At 43.6% G+C, this 20043-nt stretch overlaps 1 protein-coding gene across 2 annotated transcripts in view; it reads left to right on the top strand.

The window, feature by feature from the left end:
• CFAP221 (cilia and flagella associated protein 221) overlaps positions 1-20043 on the top strand; it is a 202711-nt gene that overhangs the window by 166609 nt on the left and 16059 nt on the right. For both annotated transcript variants that reach the window (XM_063932818.1, XM_063932817.1), the window contains exons 19-23: positions 4694-4858; positions 15482-15625; positions 17494-17585; positions 17919-18011; positions 18394-18477. In XM_063932818.1, the coding sequence (XP_063788888.1) occupies positions 4694-4858; positions 15482-15625; positions 17494-17585; positions 17919-18011; positions 18394-18477 (578 nt within the window). The remainder of the gene's footprint in view (positions 1-4693; positions 4859-15481; positions 15626-17493; positions 17586-17918; positions 18012-18393; positions 18478-20043) is intronic.

Below are 20043 nucleotides of genomic sequence, written 5' to 3'. Positions count from 1 at the left end.
TTGTTTTGCAACAATATAATCAGATATGCAGAATACAGGTGTATGCTTGTATTCAGAAATTCACAGACTTTAAAAATAGCTTTACGTTCTTACCTTCCGGATCCCACCAGCATCCCTACAAACCTTGCAGAGCAGACGCTTATCTAATCAGCACCAATATATCCCCGACCACAAAACGGCTAACAGGGAATACTACCTTCCCGGCCTTTGCTGATAGATAAAAGTCTGCCTTGTCCTGCTAGGCTGCGGATATGAGGAGAACCGGACGAGCTCCCCAATTGATAATGTCAATTATTACCATTAAACATAAAGCTATATACTAATACCGTTGAGCCGTTATGGCCGCTAGACCACGTGCACGTGCTACGCACTTTGTACGCTATTTGCGTACAGAGTCCCGCACGTGGTACGCACTTGGCATACACACGCTGCGCTGAGGGTACGGATTACACACAGCGGGCGCACACACAGTGGATAACCTTTAAACCTTGCTAATAAAACACAGTGAGAATATACTTATACTCTAAACCTTAGTAGTCAAATACTATAATGATGTAACGCTTAAAAACCTTAACTATGTGTATGCTGTTTGAGCGATTGAGACGCTAAGAAAAGCCCTTTGCAGTAAACAGTGAAAACACAAGACCTAGTTTGGATTTAAAACCGCAGCAGTTCTAACACTGCCGTGGATTGTTTAGAGAAAAGGGGAAAAACACAATACAAGTTATACACTACAAACTAACATCAAAATCTAACACAATAACAGAGAATAATATGAACAATAACAAACAAGAGTGAACAAATTGAAACGAATGGCGAACAGAATGGAAAACAAAATGGCTACAGAGAAATATACATACGTGGGGATGATTCGCAAGCGCGTCCTGGATCCAGCCCTCAGCATTCAGAGAGAAAGCCTTCAGAGAGAGTGAGTGTCTGGCCAGGCAATGGTGGTCTTTATATACACAACATACATTCACAATACAATGGTCCCTATAATCTCATTGTTCATTGGACACAGGAATGTGTCTCCACATTATAGCAAAGGTCATAGGTGGATTTGAACAGGTGGGCTGTGTCTTTTCCCAACTGCTCTGGTGGGAGGTATCCTCAGGATTCCAGCCGCATGTGTAATAAACAGCAAATACAGTGAAGGTTCATAAACTACTTTTGTACATAACTATACGCAGGAGCGAGCGATCCTTTCCTAACCAACACCGAAATGTTACCCTTAAAATACCCTACAGCTGGATACTAGACACCACCTTTCAACCTTTATCTGGCCCTTCCGATCATGCAAAGAGGAATCTCTCTGTCCAGGAGCCGTTTAAACTAAACATACTTGCTGACATTGTCTAGGGGAATATTTACTACAAAACACACTATATGGGTTAAATATGCTACGATCGAGTCGCCCGCTACACGCTCACAAACCCTACCGTAAATGCGCATACCACGCGCCAAGGCGCACGGCCGTAGAAGCTCCATTACGCAAAGTGCGAATATGCGCACACACGACAGAGCGAGTGCGCGCGCATCGGGCATGTGCATGGGGTTAGTACAAGGCATATGCATCATGATATTTTTCGACTTTGACAGAGGGGACACCGGGACTGTCTGTATTACCTGTGTCCTGAGAGTGAGGGGACACCGGGACTGTCTGTATTACATGTATCCTGAGAGTGAGGGGACACCGGGACTGTCTGTATTACATGTGTCCTGAGAGTGAGGGGACACCGGGACTGTCTGTATTACATGTATCCTGAGAGTGAGGGGACACCGGGACTGTCTGTATTACCTGTGTCCTGAGAGTGAGGGGACACCGGGACTGTCTGTATTACATGTGTCCTGAGAGTGAGGGGACACCGGGACTGTCTGTATTACATGTATCCTGAGAGTGAGGGGACACCGGGACTGTCTGTATTACCTGTGTCCTGAGAGTGAGGGGACACCGGGACTGTCTGTATTACATGTGTCCTGAGAGTGAGGGGACACCGGGACTGTCTGTATTACATGTATCCTGAGAGTGAGGGGACACCGGGACTGTCTGTATTACATGTGTCCTGAGAGTGAGGGGACACTGGGACTGTCTGTATTACATGTGTCCTGAGAGTGAGGGGACAGCGGGACTGTCTGTATTACATGTGTCCTGAGAGTGAGGAGACACTGGGACTGTCTGTATTACATGTGTCCTGAGAGTGAGGGGACACCGGGACTGTCTGTATTACATGTGTCCTGAGAGTGAGGGGACAGCGGGACTGTCTGTATTACATGCGTCCTGGGAGTGACGGGACACTGGGACTGTCTGTATTACATGTGTCCTGAGAGTGAGGGGACAGCGGGACTGTCTGTATTACATGCGTCCTGGGAGTGACGGGACACTGGGACTGTCTGTATTACATGCGTCCTCAGAGTGAGGGGACACCGGGACTGTCTGTATTACATGTGTCCTGAGAGTGAGGGGACACCGGGACTGTCTGTATTATATGTGTCCTGAGAGTGAGGGGACACCGGGACTGTCTGTATTACGTGTCCTGAGAGTGAGGGGACACTGGGACTGTCTGTATTACATGTGTCCTGAGAGTGAGGGGACACCGGGACTGTCTGTATTACATGTGTCCTGAGAGTGAGGGGAAACCGGGGCTGTCTGTATTACATGTGTCCTGAGAGTGAGGGGACACAGGGACTGTCTGTATTACATGTGTCCTGAGAGTGAGGGGAAACTGGGACTGTCTGTATTACATGTGTCCTGAGAGTGAGGGGAAACCGGGACTGTCTGTATTACATGTGTCCTGAGAGTGAGGGGAAACCGCGGCTGTCTGTATTACTGGTGTCCTGAGAGTGAGGGGACACTGGGACTGTCTGTATTACATGTGTCCTGAGAGTGAGGGGACACCGGGACTGTCTGTATTACATGTGTCCTGAGAGTGAGGGGACACCGGGACTGTCTGTATTACTGGTGTCCTAAAAGTGAGGGGAAACCGGGACTGTCTGTATTACATGTGTCCTGAGAGTGAGGGGAAACCGGGACTGTCTGTATTACATGTGTCCTGAGAGTGAGGGGAAACCGGGGCTGTCTGTATTACGTGTCCTGAGAGTGAGGAGACACTGGGACTGTCTGTACAGGTTGAGTATCCCTTATCCAAAATGCTTGGGACCAGAAGTATTTTGGATATGGGATTTTTCCGTATTTTGGAATAATTGCATCTCATAATGAGATATCATGGCGATGGGACCTAAGTCTAAGCACAGAATGTATTTATGTTTCATTTACACCTTCTACACATGGCCTGAAGGTAATTTTAGCCAATATTTTTAAAAACTTTGTGCATTAAACAAAGTGTGTGTACATTCACACAAATCATTTATATTTCATATGCACCTTATACACACAGCCTGAAGGTAATTTAATACAATATTTTTTAATAACTTTGTATATTAAACAAAGTTTGGGTACATTGAGCCATCAGAAAACAAAGATTCCACTATCTCACTCTCACTCGAAAAATTCCGTATTTCGGAATATTCCATATTTCGGAATATTTGGATATGGGATACTCAACCTGTATTACATGTGTCCTGAGAGTGAGGGGACACCGGGACTGTCTGTATTACATGTATCCTGAGAGTGAGGGGACACAGGGACTGTCTGTATTACATGTGGCCTGAGAGTGAGGGGACACCGGGACTGTCTGTATTACATGTGTCCTGAGAGTGAGGGACACCGGGACTGTCTGTATTACACGTGTCCTGAGAGTGAGAAGACACCGGAACTGTCTGTATTACATGTGTCCTGAGAGTGAGGGGACACCGGGACTGTCTGTATTACATGTTTACTGAGAGTGACAGGACACCTGGACTGTCTGTATTACATGTGGCCTGAGAGTGAGGGGACACTGGGACTGTCTGTATTACATGTGTCCTGAGAGTGAGGGGACACCGGGACTGTCTGTATTACATGTGTCCTGAGAGTGAGGGGACACCGGGACTGTCTGTATTACATGTGTCCTGAGAGTGAGGGGAAACCGGGACTGTCTGTATTACTTGTGTCCTGAGAAAATGGTTTTAATGTTCTTTCTGATTTTTTTTACTCCATAATTACAATCCCACATACAGTAAGTCCCTACTGTGTTGTACAATATGTACTATGTTATAGGTATAATATATACATATTTGATTAGAGGTTTGTTCTGTCTATGTAATACATAAATAGTGCCTTTATTGACCTGATTTTTTTATATTATTATTATTATTATTATTATTATTATTATTTTTATTATTATTTGGGTAGTTTTTGCTACTGGGATAAATAAACAAATACAATAGAATTATAGTTTTTAATGAAAAGAGCATGTGTTATGTAAACTTATTTTCTGTGTCCGTCGCACTCTGCGGCTTCCTGCATGGGGACACGGATGGGGGCGTCACACCCGACACGGATGGGGGCGTTACACCGGATACAGAGTTCTGTACTAAATGTGATGGTGTGGGGACAGGGATTGCGGAAGCGAGGTTATGTGTGACAGTGATATACGGCTCATGATGTATGTCATACTGTAGGTTATATATACGCACTTAGCCCCACAGCGGGCAGTAGCCTATGGGTATAATCATGCAATATCTGTACATTTGCTGGGAATCAAACATTTCATAACGTATACTTTAAGTTTATATCTCTTCTCGTTGCCTGAAGGATGAGCTGACGCCGGACATGGCCTCACAGATTGATGTCCCTGGTTCAGCGGCCAGTCACCGACCGAGTATCCACTTTCAGGGAGACCAGGAGAAGGGAACACTCACACTGACACCCCCAGAGCAGCTACTCAACCCCCCAGATTTCCATCCGTTGCACGTGTTCGTGAGTATTATACAATATTGAGCCAAATTGCTGATAAATAAGCGTCTTTATATTGCTAACTCTCTCTGCACATGTTACATCTGCCCGACTAGCAGTGCTGTATGGTTTTGCCCAGTTACTTCATAATTTGCTTTGCTTACAAACAGGAATCAGGCCCAATATGTGATGCTCATATTTTTAAAATATTATTATTATCATTTGTTTATTAATTTAGCCCCACTGAGTGTCTGTTGTGCCGTACAGGGACAGTGTGAATATGTGTTGGTGACAGTGTGTGAATATGTGTTGGTGACAGTGTGTATTTATGTATTGGTGACAGAGTGTGAATATGTGTTGGTGACAGTGTGTAAATGTGTGTTGGTGACAGTGTGTGATTATGTATTGGTGACAGTGTGTGAATATGTGTTGGTGACAGTATGTGAATGTGTATCTGTGACAATGTGTGAATATGTGTTTGTGACAGATTGTGAATACATGTTGGTGACAGTATGGGATTATGTATTGGTGACAGTGTGTGAATACGTGTTGGTGAAAGTGTGTGAATACGTGTTGGTGAAAGTGTGTGAATTTGTATCTGTGTTGGTGTGATTATGTATCGGTGACAGGATGTGAATGTGTATCTGTGACAGTGTGTGAATATATGTTGGTGTCAGTGTGTGAATATGTGTTGGTGACAGTATGTGAATGTGTATCTGTGACAATGTGTGAATGTGTGTTGGTGACAGTGTGTGAATATGTGTTGGTGGCAGTGTGTGAATATGTATTGGTGACAGTGTGTGAATATGTGTTGGTGACAGTGTGTGAATATGTGTTGGTGACAGTGTGAGATTATGTATTGGTGACAGTGTGTGAATATGTGTTGGTGACAGTGTGTGAATTTGTATCTGTGTTGGTGTGATTATGTATCGGTGACAGTATGTGAATGTGTATCTGTGACAGTGTGTGAATATGTGTTGGTGTCAGTGTGTGAATATGTGTTGGTGACAGTGTGTGAATGTGTATCGGTGACAATATGTAAATATGTGTTGGTGACAGTGTGTGAATATGTATTGGTGACAGTGTGTGAATGTGTATCGGTGACAATGTGTGAATATGTGTTGGTGACAGTATGTGAATGTGTATCTGTGACAATGTGTGAATATGTGTTTGTGACAGATTGTGAATACATGTTGGTGACAGTATGGGATTATGTATTGGTGACAGTGTGTGAATACGTGTTGGTGAAAGTGTGTGAATTTGTATCTGTGTTGGTGTGATTATGTATCGGTGACAGGATGTGAATGTGTATCTGTGACAGTGTGTGAATATGTGTTGGTGTCAGTGTGTGAATATTGGTTGGTGACAGTGTGTGAATGTGTATTGGTGACAATATGTGAATATGTGTTGGTGACAGTGTGTGAATACATGGTGACAGTGTGTGACAATGTATTGGTGACAGTGTGTGAATATGTGTTGATGACAGTGTGTGAATATATATCGGTAACAGTGTAAGAATGTGTATCGGTGACAGTGTGTGAATTTGTTGGTGGCAGTGTGTGAATATGTGTTGGTGACAGTGTGTGAATACATGGTGACAGTGTGTGAATGTGTATCTATGACAGTGTGTAAATATGTGTTGGTGACAGTGTGTGAATTTGTATCTGTGTTGGTGTGATTATGTATCGGTGACAGTATGTGAATGTGTATCTGTGACAGTGTGTGAATATGTGTTGGTGTCAGTGTGTGAATATGTGTTGGTGACAGTGTGTGAATGTGTATCGGTGACAATATGTAAATATGTGTTGGTGACAGTGTGTGAATATGTATTGGTGACAGTGTGTGAATGTGTATCGGTGACAATGTGTGAATATGTGTTGGTGACAGTATGTGAATGTGTATCTGTGACAATGTGTGAATATGTGTTTGTGACAGATTGTGAATACATGTTGGTGACAGTATGGGATTATGTATTGGTGACAGTGTGTGAATACGTGTTGGTGAAAGTGTGTGAATACGTGTTGGTGAAAGTGTGTGAATTTGTATCTGTGTTGGTGTGATTATGTATCGGTGACAGGATGTGAATGTGTATCTGTGACAGTGTGTGAATATATGTTGGTGTCAGTGTGTGAATATGTGTTGGTGACAGTGTGTGAATGTGTATTGGTGACAATATGTGAATATGTGTTGGTGACAGTGTGTGAATATGTGTTGATGACAGTGTGTGAATATATATCGGTAACAGTGTAAGAATGTGTATCGGTGATAGTGTGTGAATATGTGCTGGAGGCAGTGTGTGAATATGTGTTGGTGACAGTGTGTGAATATGTGTTGGTGACAGTTTGTGAATATGTATTGGTGACAGTGTGTGAATGTGTATCGGTGACAATGTGTGATTATGTATCGGTGACAGGATGTGAATGTGTATCTGTGACAGTGTGTGAATATGTGTTGGTGTCAGTGTGTGAATATGTGTTGGTGACAGTGTGTGAATGTGTATTGGTGACAATATGTGAATATGTGTTGGTGACAGTGTGTGAATATGTGTTGGTGGCAGTGTGTGAATATGTATTGGTGACAGTGTGTGAATATGTGTTGGTGACAGTGTGTGAATATGTGTTGGTGACAGTGTGAGATTATGTATTGGTGACAGTGTGTGAATATGTGTTGGTGACAGTGTATGAATTTGTATCTGTGTTGGTGTGATTATGTATCGGTGACAGTATGTGAATGTGTATCTGTGACAGTGTGTGAATATGTGTTGGTGTCAGTGTGTGAATATGTGTTGGTGACAGTGTGTGAATGTGTATCGGTGACAATATGTAAATATGTGTTGGTGACAGTGTGTGAATATGTATTGGTGACAGTGTGTGAATGTGTATCGGTGACAATGTGTGAATATGTGTTGGTGACAGTATGTGAATGTGTATCTGTGACAATGTGTGAATATCTGTTTGTGACAGATTGTGAATACATGTTGGTGACAGTATGGGATTATGTATTGGTGACAGTGTGTGAATACGTGTTGGTGAAAGTGTGTGAATTTGTATCTGTGTTGGTGTGATTATGTATCGGTGACAGGATGTGAATGTGTATCTGTGACAGTGTGTGAATATGTGTTGGTGTCAGTGTGTGAATATGTGTTGGTGACAGTGTGTGAATGTGTATTGGTGACAATATGTGAATATGTGTTGGTGACAGTGTGTGACAATGTATTGGTGACAGTGTGTGAATATGTGTTGATGACAGTGTGTGAATATATATCGGTAACAGTGTAAGAATGTGTATCGGTGACAGTGTGTGAATTTGTTGGTGGCAGTGTGTGAATATGTGTTGGTGACAGTGTGTGAATACATGGTGACAGTGTGTGAATGTGTATCTATGACAGTGTGTAAATATGTGTTGGTGACAGTGTGTGAATTTGTATCTGTGTTGGTGTGATTATGTATCGGTGACAGTATGTGAATGTGTATCTGTGACAGTGTGTGAATATGTGTTGGTGTCAGTGTGTGAATATGTGTTGGTGACAGTGTGTGAATGTGTATCGGTGACAATATGTAAATATGTGTTGGTGACAGTGTGTGAATATGTATTGGTGACAGTGTGTGAATGTGTATCGGTGACAATGTGTGAATATGTGTTGGTGACAGTATGTGAATGTGTATCTGTGACAATGTGTGAATATGTGTTTGTGACAGATTGTGAATACATGTTGGTGACAGTATGGGATTATGTATTGGTGACAGTGTGTGAATACGTGTTGGTGAAAGTGTGTGAATTTGTATCTGTGTTGGTGTGATTATGTATCGGTGACAGGATGTGAATGTGTATCTGTGACAGTGTGTGAATATGTGTTGGTGTCAGTGTGTGAATATGTGTTGGTGACAGTGTGTGAATGTGTATTGGTGACAATATGTGAATATGTGTTGGTGACAGTGTGTGAATATGTGTTGATGACAGTGTGTGAATATATATCGGTAACAGTGTAAGAATGTGTATCGGTGATAGTGTGTGAATATGTGCTGGAGGCAGTGTGTGAATATGTGTTGGTGACAGTGTGTGAATATGTGTTGGTGACAGTTTGTGAATATGTATTGGTGACAGTGTGTGAATGTGTATCGGTGACAATGTGTGATTATGTATCGGTGACAGGATGTGAATGTGTATCTGTGACAGTGTGTGAATATGTGTTGGTGTCAGTGTGTGAATATGTGTTGGTGACAGTGTGTGAATGTGTATTGGTGACAATATGTGAATATGTGTTGGTGACAGTGTGTGAATATGTGTTGGTGGCAGTGTGTGAATATGTATTGGTGACAGTGTGTGAATATGTGTTGGTGACAGTGTGTGAATATGTGTTGGTGACAGTGTGAGATTATGTATTGGTGACAGTGTGTGAATATGTGTTGGTGACAGTGTGTGAATTTGTATCTGTGTTGGTGTGATTATGTATCGGTGACAGGATGTGAATGTGTATCTGTGACAGTGTGTGAATATGTGTTGGTGTCAGTGTGTGAATATGTGTTGGTGACAGTGTGTGAATGTGTATTGGTGACAATATGTGAATATGTGTTGGTGACAGTGTGTGAATATGTGTTGATGACAGTGTGTGAATATATATCGGTAACAGTGTAAGAATGTGTATCGGTGATAGTGTGTGAATATGTGCTGGAGGCAGTGTGTGAATATGTGTTGGTGACAGTTTGTGAATATGTATTGGTGACAGTGTGTGAATGTGTATCGGTGACAATATGTGAATATGTGTTGGTGACAGTATGTGAATGTGAATATGTGTTGGTGACAGTGTGTGACTACATGGTGACAGTGTGTGAAAATGTATTGGTAACAGTGTGTGAATATGTGTTGATGACAGTGTGTGAATATATATCGGTAACAGTGTTAGAATGTGTATCGGTGACAGTGTGTGAATGTGTTGGTGGCAGTGTGTGAATATGTGTTGGTGACAGTGTGTGAATACATGGTGACAGTGTGTGACAATGTATTGGTGACAGTGTGTGAATATGTGTTGATGACAGTGTGTGAATTTGTATCTGTGTTGGTGTGATTATGTATCGGTGACAGTATGTGAATGTGTATCTGTGACAGTGTATGAATATGTGTTGGTGTCAGTGTGTGAATATGTGTTGGTGACAGTGTGTGAATGTGTATTGGTGACAATATGTGAATATGTGTTGGTGACAGTATGTGAATGTGTGCTGGTGGCAGTGTGTGAATATGTGTTGGTGACAGTGTGTGAATATGTGTTGGTGACAGTTTGTGAATATGTATTGGTGACAGTGTGTGAATGTGTATCGGTGACAATGTGTAAATATGTGTTGGTGACAGTATGTGAATGTGTATCTGTGACAATGTGTGAATATGTGTTGGTGACAGTGTGTGACTACATGGTGACAGTGTGTGAAAATGTATTGGTAACAGTGTGTGAATATGTGTTGATGACAGTGTGTGAATATATATCGGTAACAGTGTTAGAATGTGTATCGGTGACAGTGTGTGAATGTGTTGGTGGCAGTGTGTGAATATGTGTTGGTGACAGTGTGTGAATACATGGTGACAGTGTGTGACAATGTATTGGTGACAGTGTGTGAATATGTGTTGGTGACAGTGTGTGAATTTGTATCTGTGTTGGTGTGATTATGTATCGGTGACAGTATGTGAATGTGTATCTGTGACAGTGTATGAATATGTGTTGGTGTCAGTGTGTGAATATGTGTTGGTGACAGTGTGTGAATGTGTATTGGTGACATTATGTGAATATGTGCTGGTGACAGTATGTGAATGTGTATCTGTGGCAATGTGTGAATATGTGTTGGTGACAGTGTGTGAATACATGGTGACAGTGTGTGACAATGTATTGCTGACAGTGTGTGAATATGTGTTGATGACAGTGTGTGAATATATATCGGTAACAGTGTAAGAATGTGTATCGGTGATAGTGTGTGAATATGTGCTGGTGGCAGTGTGTGATTATGTATTGGTGACAGTGTGTGAATATGTGTTGGTGACAATGTGTGAATATGTGTTGGTGACAGTATGAATGCGTATCTGTGACAATGTGTGTTTGTGACAGTGTGTGAATACATGTTGGTGACAGTGTGTGGTTATGTATTGGTGACAGTGTGTGAATATGTGTTGGTGACAGTGTGTGAATTTGTATCTGTGTTGGTGTGATTATGTATCGGTGACAGTATGTGAATGTGTATCTGTGACAGTGTATGAATATGTGTTGGTGACAGTGTGTGAATGTGTATTGGTGACAATATGTGAATATGTGTTGGTGACAGTATGTGAATGTGTATCTGTGGCAATGTGTGAACATGTGTTGGTGACAGTGTGTGAATACATGGTGACAGTGTGTGACAATGTATTGCTGACAGTGTGTGAATATATATCGGTAACAGTGTAAGAATGTGTATCGGTGATAGTGTGTGAATATGTGCTGGTGGCAGTGTGTGAATATGTGCTGGTGGCAGTGTGTGAATATATGTTGGTGACAGTGTGTGAATATGTGTTGGTGACAGTGTGTGAATATGTATTGGTGACAGTGCGTGAATGTGTATTGGTGACAGTGTGTGAATATGTGTTGGTGACAGTATGTGAATGTGTATCTGTGACAATGTGTGAATATGTGTTGGTGACAGTGTGTGAATATGTGTTGGTGACAGTGTGTGAATATGTGTTGAGGACAGTTTGTGAATATATATCGTTAACAGTGTTAGAATGTGTATCCGTGACAGTGTGGGAATATGTGTTGGTGGCAGTGTGTGAATATGTGTTGGTGACAGTGTGTGAATATGTGTTGGTGACAGTGTGTATTTATGTATTGGTGACAGTGTGTGAATATGTGTTGGTGACAGTGTGTGATTATGTATTGGTGACAGTGTGTGAATATGTGTTGGTGACAGTGTGTAAATTTGTATCTGTGTTGGTGTGATTATGTATCGGTGACAGTATGTGAATGTGTATCTGTGACAGTGTGTGAATATGTGTTGGTGACAATGTGTGAATATGTGTTGGTGACAGTATGAATGCGTATCTGTGACAATGTGTGTTTGTGACAGTGTGTGAATACATGTTGGTGACAGTGTGTGGTTATGTATTGGTGACAGTGTGTGAATATGTGTTGGTGACAGTGTGTGAATTTGTATCTGTGTTGGTGTGATTATGTAGCGATGACAGTATGTGAATGTGTATCTGTGACAGTGTGTGAATATGTGTTGGTGACAGTGTGTGAATATGAGTTGGTGACAGTGTGTGAATATGTATTGGTGACAGTGTGTGAATGTGTATCGGTGACAATATGTGAATATGTGTTGGTGACAGTATGTGAATGTGTATCTGTGAAAATGTGTTGGTGACAGTGTGTGAATACATGGTGACAGTGTGTGACAATGTATTGGTGACAGTGTGTGAATATGTGTTGATGACAGTGTGTGAATATATATCGGTAACAGTGTAAGAATGTGTATCGGTGGCAGTGTGTGAATATGTGCTGGTGGCAGTGTGTGAATATGTATTGGTGACAGTGTGTGAATATGTGTTGGTGACAGTGTGTGTGAATATGTATTGGTGACAGTGTGTGAATGTGTATCGGTGACAATATGTGAATATGTGTTGGTGACAGTATGTGAATGTGTATCTGTGACAATGTGTGAATATGTGTTGGTGACAGTGTGTGAATACATGGTGACAGTGTGTGACAATGTATTGGTGACAGTGTGAGAATATGTGTTGATGACAGTGTGTGAATATGTGTTGGTGACAGTGTGTGAATGTGTATCGGTGACAGTGTGTGAATATGTGTTGGTGACAGTGTGTGAATATGTGTTGGTGACAGTGTGTGAATATGTGTTGGTGACAGTGTGTGAATATGTGTTGGCGACAGTATGTGAATGTGACAGTGTGTGAATGTGTATCGGTCACAGTGTGTGAATATGTGTTGGTGACAGTGTGTGAATGTGTATCGGTGACAGTGTGTGAATATGTGTTGGTGACAGTGTGTGAATATGTGTTGGTGGCAGTGTGTGAATATGTATTGGTGACAGTGTGTGAATATGTGTTGGTGACAGTGTGTGAATATGTGTTGGTGACAGTGTGAGATTATGTATTGGTGACAGTGTGTGAATATGTGTTGGTGACAGTGTGTAATATGTGTTGGTGACAGTGTGTGAATATGTGTTGGCGACAGTATGTGAATGTGACAGTGTGTGAATGTGTATCGGTCACAGTGTGTGAATATGTGTTGGTGACAGTGTGTGAATGTGTATCGGTGACAGTGTGTGAATATGTGTTGGTGACAGTGTGTGAATATGTATTGGTGACAGTGTGTGAATGTGTATCGGTGACAATATGTGAATATGTGTTGGTGACAGTATGTGAATGTGTATCTGTGAAAATGTGTGAATATGTGTTGGTGACAGTGTGTGACAATGTATTGGTGACAGTGTGTGAATATGTGTTGATGACAGTGTGTGAATATATATCGGTAACAGTGTAAGAATGTGTATCGGTGACAGTGTGTGAATATGTGCTGGTGGCAGTGTGTGAATATGTGTTGGTGACAGTGTGTGTGAATATGTATTGGTGACAGTGTGTGAATGTGTATCGGTGACAATGTGTGAATATGGGTTGGTGACAGTATGTGAATGTGTATCTGTGACAATGTGTGAATATGTGTTGGTGACAGTGTGTGAATACATGGTGACAGTGTGAGACAATGTATTGGTGACAGTGTGTGAATAAGTGTTGATGACAGTGTGTGAATATGTGTTGGTGACAGTGTGTGAATGTGTATCGGTGACAGTGTGTGAATATGTGTTGGTGACAGTGTGTGAATATGTGTTGGAATATGTGTTGGTGACAGTGTGTGAATATGTGTTGGTGACAGTATGTGAATATGACAGTGTGTGAATGTGTATCGGTGACAGTGTGTGAATATGTGTTGGTGACAGTGTGTGAATGTGTATCGGTGACAGTGTGTGAATATGTGTTGATGACAGTGTGTGAATGTGTATCGGTGACAGTGTGTGAATATGTGTTGGTGACAGTGTGCGAATGTGTCTCGGTGACAGTGTGTGAATATGTGTTGGTGACAGTGTGTGAATATGTGTTGGAATATGTGTTGGTGACAGTGTGTGAATATGTGTTGGTGACAGTATGTGAATATGACAGTGTGTGAATGTGTATCGGTGACAGTGTGTGAATATGTGTTGGTGACAGTGTGTGAATGTGTATCGGTGACAGTGTGTGAATATGTGTTGATGACAGTGTGTGAATGTGTATCGGTGACAGTGTGTGATTATGTGTTGGTGACAGTGTGTGAATGTGTATCGGTGACAGTGTGTGAATATGTGTTGGTGTCAGTGTGTGAATGTGTCTCGGTGACAGTGTGTGAATATGTGTTGGTGACTGTGTGAATGTGTATCTATGACAGTGTGTGAATATGTGTTGGTGACAGTGTGTGAATGTGTCTCGGTGACAGTGTGTGAATGTGTATCGGTGACAGTGTGTAAATATGTGTTGGTGACAGTGTGTGAATGTGTATCGGTGACAGTGTGAGATTATGTGTTGGTGACAGTGTGTGAATGTGTATCGGTGACAGTGTGTGAATATGTGTTGGTGACAGTATGTGACTGTGACAGTGTGTGAATGTGTATCGGTGACAGTGTGTGAATATGTGTTGGTGACAGTATGTGACTGTGACAGTGTGTGAATATGTGTTGGTGACAGTGTGTGAATGTGTCTCGGTGACAGTGTGTGAATATGTGTTGGTGACAGTGTGTGAATGTGTATCGGTGACAGTGTGTGATTATGTGTTGGTGACAGTGTGTAAATGTGTATCGGTGACAGTGTGTGAATATGTGTTGGTGACAGTATGTGACTGTGACAGTGTGTGAATATGTGTTGGTGACAGTGTGTGAATGTGTATCGGTGACAGTGTGTGAATATGTGTTGGTGACAGTGTGTGAATGTGTATCGGTGACAGTGTGAGATTATGTGTTGGTGACAGTGTGTGAATGTGTATCGGTGACAGTGTGTGAATATGTGTTGGTGACAGTATGTGACTGTGACAGTGTGTGAATGTGGATTGGCGACAGACAGAAGTATCTCTGTAGGTCTCTGAGATGAGGAACGCCCCCTGAGAGACACTGAACAGTTCGGGATCAATCACTAGAACATAGATGACGTTACCGGGAAGATGAAGCTGCAATAATATAAATGTAAATGTTTACTGGATCTCAGAATGACTTAGAGAACTTATTTCCTTCCCCTGAGACCTTTCTCCCTAGGTAATACTCTGTGATTTATCCATATCCTCGCCCCACTGGTCATTACTGGAGCCACAGAGGCCTCTTCCTCTCCTATTTATCACAGATTGTCCTACACATCAAAACCTTGTGACAAACCCGTCAGCAGACTTGTTATACACGGACTCATTCTCTGTATTATGCGGTTTCCCCGTTCCCTTCTCACTGCGTCTTACTGACATTGCATTGTACTGCGGATATACGACGTGCTGTTAGTATGTGTATGCTATTAAATTCAAAATATAGTCTATAAGTAACGTGTAAAACATATGGATGAACCAAGTTCAAGTTATGTTTCTGTGTCCTCTGTGGTCTCTAGAATCCAGCACCGGGGCTTCTGGCCTTTAAGACGCCTCTTTCATACTCCGAAACAGACATAGAGTATCATCTCTGCCCGCTGCCAAAGTACCCGATCCAGAGCGAGACAGCTGGGAACACGCAGAGGAAGTTCCTCAGCCGACAGGTGAGGACTGTGTCATGTAGTACATGTGTGTTACGGAGAGAGTCGCGTGTGGGAGCGTGTATAGGAAGCTTCTCAGCCGAGAGGTGAGGACTGTGTCATGTAGTGCATGTGTGTTACGGAGAGGGTCACGTGTGGGAGCATGTATAGGAAGTTCCTCAGCTGAGAGGTGAGGACTGTGTCATGTAGTGCATGTGTGTTACGGAGAGAGTCACGTGTGGGAGCGTGTATAGGAAGCTTCTCAGCCGAGAGGTGAGGACTGTGTCATGTAGTGCATGTGTGTTACGGAGAGGGTCACGTGTGGGAGCATGTATAGGAAGTTCCTCAGCTGAGAGGTGAGGACTGTGTCATGTAGTGCATGTGTGTTACGGAGAGAGTCACGTGTGGGACCGTGTATAGGAAGCTTCTCAGCTGAGAGGTGAGGACTGTGTCATGTAGTGCATGTGTGTTCCGGAGAGTGTCACGTGTGGGAGCGTGTATAGGAAGTTCCTCAGCTGAGAGGTGAGGACTGTGTCATGTAGTGCATCTGTGTTACGGAGAGAGTCACGTGTGGGTGCGTGTATAGGAAGTTCCTCAGCTGAGAGGTGAGGACTGAGTCATGTAGTGCATCTGTGTTACGGAGAGAGTCACGTGTGGGAGCGTGTATAGGAAGTTCCTCAGCTGAGAGGTGAGGACTGTGTCATGTAGTGCATGTGTGTTCCGGAGAGAGTCACGTGTGGGAGCGTGTATAGGAAGTTCCTCAGCTGAGAGGTGAGGACTGTGTCATGTAGTGCATCTGTGTTCCGGAGAGAGTCATGTGTGGGAGCGTGTATAGGAAGTTCCTCAGCCGAGAGGTGAGGACTGTGTCATGTATTGCATGTGTGTTACGGAGAGAGTCACGTGTGGGAGCGTGTATAGGAAGCTTCTCAGCCAGGTGGTAAGGACAGTATCCAATAATGCATGCGTGTTCTAGTGCATGTGTGTTCCGGAGAGGGTCACGTATGGGAGCGTGTATAGGAAGTTCCTCAGCTGAGAGGTGAGGACTGTGTCATGTAGTGCATGTGTGTTCCGGAGAGTGTCACGTGTGGGAGCGTGTATAGGAAGTTCCTCAGCTGAGAGGTGAGGACTGTGTCATGTAGTGCATGTGTGTTCCGGAGAGTGTCACGTGTGGGAGCGTGTATAGGAAGTTCCTCAGCTGAGAGGTGAGGACTGAGTCATGTAGTGCATGTGTGTTACGGAGAGAGTCACGTGTGGGAGCGTGTATAGGAAGTTCCTCAGCCGAGAGGTGAGGACTGTGTCATGTAGTGCATGTGTGTTCCGGAGAGTGTCACGTGTTGGAGCGTGTATAGGAAGTTCCTCAGCTGAGAGGTGAGGACTGTGTCATGTAGTGCATGTGTGTTCCGGAGAGTGTCACGTGTGGGAGCGTGTATAGGAAGTTCCTCAGCTGAGAGGTGAGGACTGAGTCATGTAGTGCATGTGTGTTACGGAGAGAGTCACGTGTGGGAGCGTGTATAGGAAGTTCCTCAGCTGAGAGGTGAGGACTGAGTCATGTAGTGCATGTGTGTTACGGAGAGAGTCACGTGTGGGAGCGTGTATAGGAATTTCCTCAGCCGAGAGGTGAGGACTGTGTCATGTAGTGCATGTGTGTTCCGGAGAGTGTCACGTGTGGGAGCGTGTATAGGAAGCTTCTCAGCCGGGAGGGGTGAGGACTGTGTCATGTAGTGCATGTGTGTTCCGGAGAGAGTCACGTGTGGGAGGGTGTATAGGAAGTTCCTCAGCCAGGTGGTGAGGACGGTATCAGGTAATGCATGCGTTTTCTAGTGCATGTGTGTTCCGGAGAGGGTCACGTCTGGACTGCTGGTTCCTGCACAAATATCAATATGTCCTTGTAGGAAATTATTAAAGGACTGATGACCTGGAAGAAGTTTCCAAGTTCCAGCCTGTCTGTTCCTCTCCCGGGACCCGGTGCCCACAGCCCCCGCTGGTAAGGGCCGGTATATTACTGATGTAGTATATGGTGTACATGGAATAATGATATACACACTGAATTCATAGTAAAAGTTGAAGCGGCCATTACTGCTAAAGTTCCTGTACAGAGGTACATTGTGCCGATGGTCTCTGTAACATCACGGTGACAGACGCCTGGTGCTGTTATTACATCTTTGCTTTCATTAGCCAGTGTCTTCATTACCTGCGTTGGGTATCAGTGATACATTGTATCTGCCGTCTTCATATACTGTACATACACGGGTGGTATACGTCATGAAGAAGCCCCATCGACTTGTTTGTCCAACTCCCTTCTTGTTAATGTCCTCAGGTGTGACCCGTTTAATGCGGATTTGCTTCCATTGAACACCCCACCAAAGCTTCGTGACTTACCGGAGGAGGAGAAGGAAAACCTTGTAGTACGGTGAGTCCTCCATTCCCCAGTGCCTCCACACTCACCTCTGCTGCCCAGCCAGTGTACGACAGCAGAACTCTCACTGGTACGCAGGGAATCTCCTGCACTGGATCCAGGAATTGCAGGGAAAAGCCACAGAGGACCAGAAAACATCCTGTGTTGTCCTATGTCCCTCAGTCCCCCTCCTGACAGCGGCAATCCAGCGATGACAGAGTGTATATATAGATATATATATATGTATATACACTATCTCTATGTAGACCTTTTGTATGATAGATTCCATCAGTGCAGTATGGTAAGAGCCAGGGGGTTGCGATGTGGGACTATAGTTACACTGACTCTATCCGCTGTATCTCCGATTTACACGTTCCTGTGTTTGTGCTTTGTACAGAGAAGGTGATGGCGCAGATTCCGCAGTGTCGCTGACACCGGGCATGGTGAGAGCGGAGTTTGCTCACAATGAAGGCGATAAGATGTGAGTATCTATACGGAATATATTACTTATCGTCTGGCTTCTGTCTCCCCAGATCACAGGGGTTGGGAACAGACACAACACCCCTGTAACTCACCCCTAAAACTACTAATCCCTACTCTTATAAAACAACAAACAAAAAAGAAGGCACAACAAAGTGACCCCCTGGCGCTGATTAGTAATTTACAATTAATGCGTATATATGTCTTAAAGTGTTTTTAACCCTTTAAACTTCATTTGCTTTAAAGAATCTAAAATCAGCTCACTGTAAATAAAGGGGGCTTCTCTACCCCCTTACCACAATACTCTTAGAAAAAAGACAAAAGAACAAAAGCGCTAATAGATTCCTTGTTAAAAGAATTTTTATTTTTATTTTTTATAGCTATTACTAAATAGCTCCTTGGCTTACCTATATATCTAATTACACATTAAAAAGTTTTACTTTCTCTTTCATCCATCTGGGGGACGCTGCGCCATTACTTGTGGGTTAGAGGTGTGTGGTTGTGGAGTTTGGCACAGAACTATTAAAATCTGACTCCTCCCCCCTCTAACCCCTCCCATCTCCTTCCTGCCTAGCCAGCACCTCAGTTTTTGTTTTGTGCCTGTGGAGTACAGACACAGATTTTTTTCTCTCTGAAGATCTTAGTTAGGTATTTTCTTATTTTATTATTTAAGTGCCTAGTCCCTGTATACAGGTGACAGGTACTACTAGAGTGGGGTTAGATAAGAGTTCCCACTCTATAATCTGCCGCTGGAAGGTCACCACACTTCGGTCACTGGGGCTGGATTCCTATTTCTAAGAAGTCGGCAGTGAGAAGGTACAGGATAGACACAATCTGTCTCTGACAGTATTGGTCTATCCTTCCTATATCTTCCTATATCTTTCTATATATACAATTTGCACAAATATATATAATATTTATTACTTGATTCCCCCCCCCCCCCCCCCCTTCCCAAAACACACTCTGCTCTCTCTCCGGTGGTGAACCGTGGAGCGCAGTACCAAGGATTTATTTATTCCTGCTACTGTTGTTAGCTGAGTAGCCCGGGAGAGTGGTGAGTCACTCCCCGGGGGATCAATAGATGCTGCCGAACAGAGCCGCTGTAAGTAGCGGCGCGCGGGAGCCACTGCCAATCAGAGCCGCTGTACATAGCGGCGCGCGGGAGCCACTGCTCGAACAGAGCCGCTGTAAGTAGCGACACCCGGGAGCCGCTGCCCGAACAGAGCCGCTGTATGTAGCGGTGTGCGGGAGCCGCTACCCGAACACGGGAACTGTAGACTTCCGGTTATAGCGCGCCTACGCTGAGCTACCCGGCGCTTACTTGCTTCAGAGAAAGGACGGATTCCCGCCCTGCACTACCTGGCGCACTCCCGTCCAGCGTCTACAAAGCTCCAGGCGCCATCTTCTCCAGAGGCAGTACGGGGGACGCAGTGCAACACACAGCACACAGCTTGGACACTTTTTCAGTACTACTCACCCTGTTTATTCAGAGGAGGTCACCTAACAGCAAGTATACTTTGGGGGCATTGTGTTATTCTATACTTTAATGAGTGTTATTCTATACTTT

Source organism: Pseudophryne corroboree, chromosome 7 (genome assembly GCF_028390025.1).
Source record: "Pseudophryne corroboree isolate aPseCor3 chromosome 7, aPseCor3.hap2, whole genome shotgun sequence".
Classification (NCBI taxonomy): Eukaryota; Metazoa; Chordata; class Amphibia; order Anura; family Myobatrachidae; genus Pseudophryne; species Pseudophryne corroboree.
The sequence above is the reverse complement of the archived record's forward strand: the minus strand, read 5'-3'. Positions and strand labels throughout refer to the sequence as shown.